Below are 4989 nucleotides of genomic sequence, written 5' to 3'. Positions count from 1 at the left end.
TCACAAACACACTTTAGTTCAATGCAAACTAAAGCATTAGCCTGCCATTCATTTAAAGTGAAGAAATTATGGCAGAAGATTATTATTATTTTAATTCAATTTCCTACTACTCAGTTTATTATACATTATATTATAACTAAAATAATAATAATATTCTAGTGTGAATGGAAAATAGACTGAAACCCAATCACAAATAAAATGGACTAAAAAGAGATCTGACTCCACTTTTAGGGACAGTGTGAATGCAAAATCAACTGGGCAACTTTTCACTCGTTTCACTTTTGGGTCTGAATTGGTTTCTTTTAACCTTAAAGAAAACTAAACACTCTTGTTGTATACAAACTAGAATCATTGTTGTTATACAAAATAAAAGCGAACAGACACAGGATAATTCATATAAACATATCTGTCTGTCTGTACTCTCTCATACTCATATAGATCCCAAATGGAGGGCCAGGTAAATGAGATTGATGGTGGTGGAGACAAAGCCTATGAGGTTACAGAGGTTAGACAGACCATGGTAGTGGTAGAAGGTGGATCTGTGCTCCTTGTATTTGGGGTCCTGCTCACGCAGTTTGACGTATCCTTCCTTATTAGAGCTCATACCCACCTGAGCCCCCAGCCCATGCTCCTTCTCGATCTCCTGCATGACCAGCATGCTCTCTGTGGCAGACGGACCGAACCACTGTGCGTTCAGACCGGCCATGATCACGGCCACAAAGAACAGACTCATCTGTTGGGAATATTAAAAGAGCGCGTGAGAGAGGCATGATAGTGAGGGAAAAATTAATGCAGAAATTTGTGACGGGTCACCTGTATGCCCTCATGCCAGTCCAGCAGTTCTCTGGGATGGTACACGGCATATATGGCCAGACTGACTGCATTACCGCCAAGCACACAGTAAAAATAAAACGGGAACAGCTTGCTTTGCACGAGACCGAACGTGTGCATGGATACCTGGGAGATCAGCACAAAACCTGAGGGTGAAAAATGGAATAAGGATCATATGGCAGCATAATTAATTGAAAGTAACTTAATACTAGTGTATATTAATTTACCTGCTATAAAAGACACCCACACCTGCATTCCCCAGGTGAACGAAATCACCAGGAGGTGAAGCACTTTCATAAAGTCAGTTGGGTCTCCCTCAGTAGCCATAATTAACTTCTGAAAACTAAAGTGAAAATCAATCAATAATCAGCACATAAAGATGCACAGTCTCTCTCTCTCTCTCATACATACATATATATATATATATATATATATATATATATATATATATACATATACCATCACACACACACATAAATAAATTACAATTGCATGCATGCACATAACGTCCATTCAAAGTGTGTCTAATGTTCTCCATAGATAAGAGCAGTGTTTTCTGCTGGACTGGTGTTGATAAGATGAGAACAACATGCAATTGCAATACACAGCCTGTAGTTTTTTAGCCTTTGAACCTTAGCGATGATCCTGATCGCTTATGTTTTTGGATCCATCCACTTATTAAATTCACATCAGATTTCTTTATGTCCCGTTAATACAGGAATGACAACAGCACGTTTCGAGACTTCCGTGATGGTCGTTCACGCAATTTGTTACTTACGCAAGCATGAAACACTGAAGCAATTTCCTTCTCGTGGTACATTATGTCCATTCATAGAAAATACATACCCGATTTTTTTATGCAGGTCTTTCTATATTAATCCGTTTCGAAGAAACCTGTAATTGTCTTGTCTTCTACACAAAATTTCTGCTGCTCCTGTTTGTTCGATTATCACCACTAACTTGTTAGTCCCGCCTCCATTACGACAACATCCAATCGCTCTGTTTTTCAAGTATATGGACGTGTATCATCCAATAACGCTCTATTATTCAAATATGAGGACGCATATCATCCAATCATGATGCAAGGTGCTGCTTGTCTCTCTAATGCCCACCCAAAATTGTGACAAATTAACAGATAACTAACAGAAATTAAACTTTGGGTTATCATAGATATCTATAATAAAGGCTATATTATGGCCTATATAAGGCTATATCATTTATTATGGATATCTATGGTTATAACACTGACTCTATAATATTTATAAATATTTTTCATACTTTTTAGTTTTTCAGCTTTTGTAATTGTATTGTGCTTTTTGTTTGTGCTTAAGTTTCCGTTAAATGTTTTTAATTGAGGTTTTTCATCATATAGCCTACTTACATTTTATGTCATTTTATTTCAGCTTTATTTAAATTAGTCAACAATTTCAACACCGATAATACTAAACACATGAAAAGTATTTGTTTTGTTAGGAGTTTATTGATCGAGATGTAAGGAATGGCTTAGTAACATCAAACTCAACCTATTAATATAAAAGAAGTCAAACATAAAATTAAAAATGTATCTTTTTTATAAGAGAATAATAAATAAAGATGCTTTTGATAATATCTATAGACTGTATTGTTTATCTAAAACACTCAATTACAGTGTGTTGCCGTTCTGGTGTTTAATGGTTGGAGTCAGAGCCGATTCTAATTTTAAGAGCATAATAGGATAATTTTTTGCTAATATTAATAACTATAATAAGTATGCACATAAAACGCACACAATGTATTTGTGCGTAGTTTGTTTTTGCTCTGAATGTCGAGTCATGTTGTAGTTCCGGTGTCCCTCAGTAGAGGGCGCTCCGCTCCAGACTCAGACCTGAGCCGCTCCTGAACTCCTGTGACCGGGCGGAAGTGAACCGGATCCCGTGTTTATCCCAGGCAGTGTGTGCTGTTGTTCTCTTAGCGAGAGTCGCCTGACGTTAATCGCAGTTTTTGGTAAGGGATTTGTGTTTCACCGAAGGCATAATGTCTTATTTAAATGCTCGTATATATCGCGGGAGTTTTACCCATATGGGTTTGCTCGGGGATATAATGTATTTGCAGTTTACTGAATGTGTTTTGTTTGTTTCTCTGTTGTGTGTTTCCTTACTTTAAACTCATTAAGATCTTTGAGCACCTCTAAATATCACAAAACTGTAAAATGCGAATAAGAAAAGAAACATTATAAACATCCCAGCTAGAAATACACCAGTTTGAATATTATTTGTATCTTCATTATGGCAGTTTTAAGACCTGTTGAGACAGTAAGCGTGAATTAATATGTTGCCATTAAGAATGTAGATTAATCTTACATTACTTTTAGATGCTGAATGTCATTACATGAAAGGTTAGCATGATCTTTGTTTATTGTAAACCTCAAGGCTGTTGCTTGTTCTGTTTATTGTTCATATATGACACAAGCAGCGCCTTCATGTTTCATAAACATTACTATGAAAACTATAATTGATCTAATTTTGTTTGTGCTTGTCAACATGTATTATTTCCCCTCCATGAAGCTTTTGACAAGATGGGACGCCGAAAGTCCAAGAGAAAGCCTCCTCCTAAGAAAAAGATGACGGGAAACCTGGACACCCAGTTTACCTGCCCCTTCTGTAACCACGAGAAATCATGCGACGTTAAGATGTAAGAATATACTAGAATGCTCTAATACTAGAGCAAGAATACTCTTTAGACTTTCATATCTGTTGCGTTGAACAAAACAATCACTAACACACAACCGTTTTACTTCATTCCAGGGAAAGGAGTCGAAACACGGGGATAATATCATGTACTGTGTGTCTAGAAGAATTCCAGACACCAATTACCTGTATCCTTCTCAAAATCAGTTTGAAAAGACATGTGCATGTGAATTATTAACAGTGTGTATGTAAGTGATGTTGTTGTTGTCCTTAAACACCCTCTCAGATCTCTCAGAGCCCGTGGACGTGTACAGCGATTGGATAGACGCTTGTGAAGCAGCCAATCAGTAGTTTCGCTGGGTCAAATGTCACAGACGACCAAATTATGCTTTATGTTTGTTTGTTGTTTGTTTTAAACCCATGTAATGATTCGCTGTAATGATTTTCCTTAAGAATGATCTAATATAGCCACAGATGAAGGTTCAGGAAACATTGAGATTGTGGTTTTAAACCCAGCCTTTTCCCTTTTGTTTAGTTGCTGAGAAAATGCAAGGGATGTCATTCATTTAATTCAGCCATTTTTCTTCTTTTCACTAGTTTCTAATCTTTTAGTTGTTACAATTTAGGTTTTTATAAGACCATTCAGTGTCAATAAATGACTTGCATATTCTCTCTCGTGGAAAACTGTGGTCTGTTTCTGTTGTGTTTGAATCACGTAAGAACTAAAAACGGAAAACTGTTTGGCTGCTCATTTACACGACAACAGCGTTTTGCGGGCCTGAAAACGTAAACTTTTGGAAACGGGTTTCAAAGGGGAAGTTTTTTAAAACGATACTGTTATCATCTCTTGTGTAAACTACAAAAACACGAATCTGTGAAAATGGTGACGTCATGTGTATTATGTGTTCAGCCTATAGGCGCGTTGTTTCTTTACAAAGTTACATCGCCATCTTCTGGCTTGGCATGAATAAGTGTTTTTTTTAGTTGTTTTCATGGATCCTTTTGAACGGGGATCATTTAAGGGGCCATTTTCAACTAAAAAAACACTTTCTAATGCATTTTGGCCGTTCATTTACACAACAGCTGTTTTGCGGCCTGAAAACGCAAACTTTTGGAAACTGTTTTTTGAAAACTATACACAGTCCGCTATAGTATAAACTACAAAAACATGAATCTGTGAAAATGGTGATGTAATGCATATTACTTGTTCAGCCTATAGGCGCGTTGTTTCTTTACAAAGTTACATCGCCATCTACTGGCCTGGCATGAATAATACAGCATTTCCAGTCGTTCTCGCGGATTCGTGTGAACGGGGATCGTTTTGACAACGTTGTCGTTTGCGCGCGAAAAAATGCAAAGGAAAAACTTTTCCGTTTTTAGTTCATTGTTTTCGTGTCAATGTATCCTGAATTGTAATGTTACAAAGATTTCAGTTTTTATCCAGTATTCATATAAATAGAAAATAAAGACAAGTTATTTGAAAATAGTGATT

General features: G+C 36.7%; 2 protein-coding genes across 2 annotated transcripts; one reads left to right on the top strand and one right to left on the bottom strand.

Moving 5' to 3' along the window:
* Positions 1–362: 362 nt before the first annotated feature.
* On the bottom strand, positions 363–1200 carry tmem205 (transmembrane protein 205). The gene is made up of 3 exons (XM_056233659.1): positions 1059–1200; positions 814–977; positions 363–733 (listed from the first exon to the last, which is right to left on the bottom strand). Exons 1-3 carry the CDS (start codon positions 1156–1158, stop codon positions 431–433), a joined length of 567 nt encoding a protein of 188 aa, XP_056089634.1. The 5' UTR covers positions 1159–1200; the 3' UTR covers positions 363–430.
* Positions 1201–2676: 1476 nt separating this feature from the next.
* elof1 (elongation factor 1) lies at positions 2677–3909 on the top strand. Its single transcript, XM_056233681.1, has 4 exons — positions 2677–2812; positions 3374–3501; positions 3615–3685; positions 3784–3909. Exons 2-4 carry the CDS (start codon positions 3386–3388, stop codon positions 3846–3848), a joined length of 252 nt encoding a protein of 83 aa, XP_056089656.1. The 5' UTR covers positions 2677–2812; positions 3374–3385; the 3' UTR covers positions 3849–3909.
* The last annotated feature ends 1080 nt before the right edge of the window (positions 3910–4989 follow it).

This window comes from Rhinichthys klamathensis, unplaced genomic scaffold, assembly GCF_029890125.1.
Source record: "Rhinichthys klamathensis goyatoka isolate OS25496 unplaced genomic scaffold, OSU_Roscu_1.1 h1tg000015l_1, whole genome shotgun sequence".
NCBI lineage: Eukaryota > Metazoa > Chordata > Actinopteri > Cypriniformes > Leuciscidae > Rhinichthys > Rhinichthys klamathensis.
Note: the sequence above shows the minus strand (reverse complement) of the source record. Positions and strands in the feature narration are given on the sequence as shown.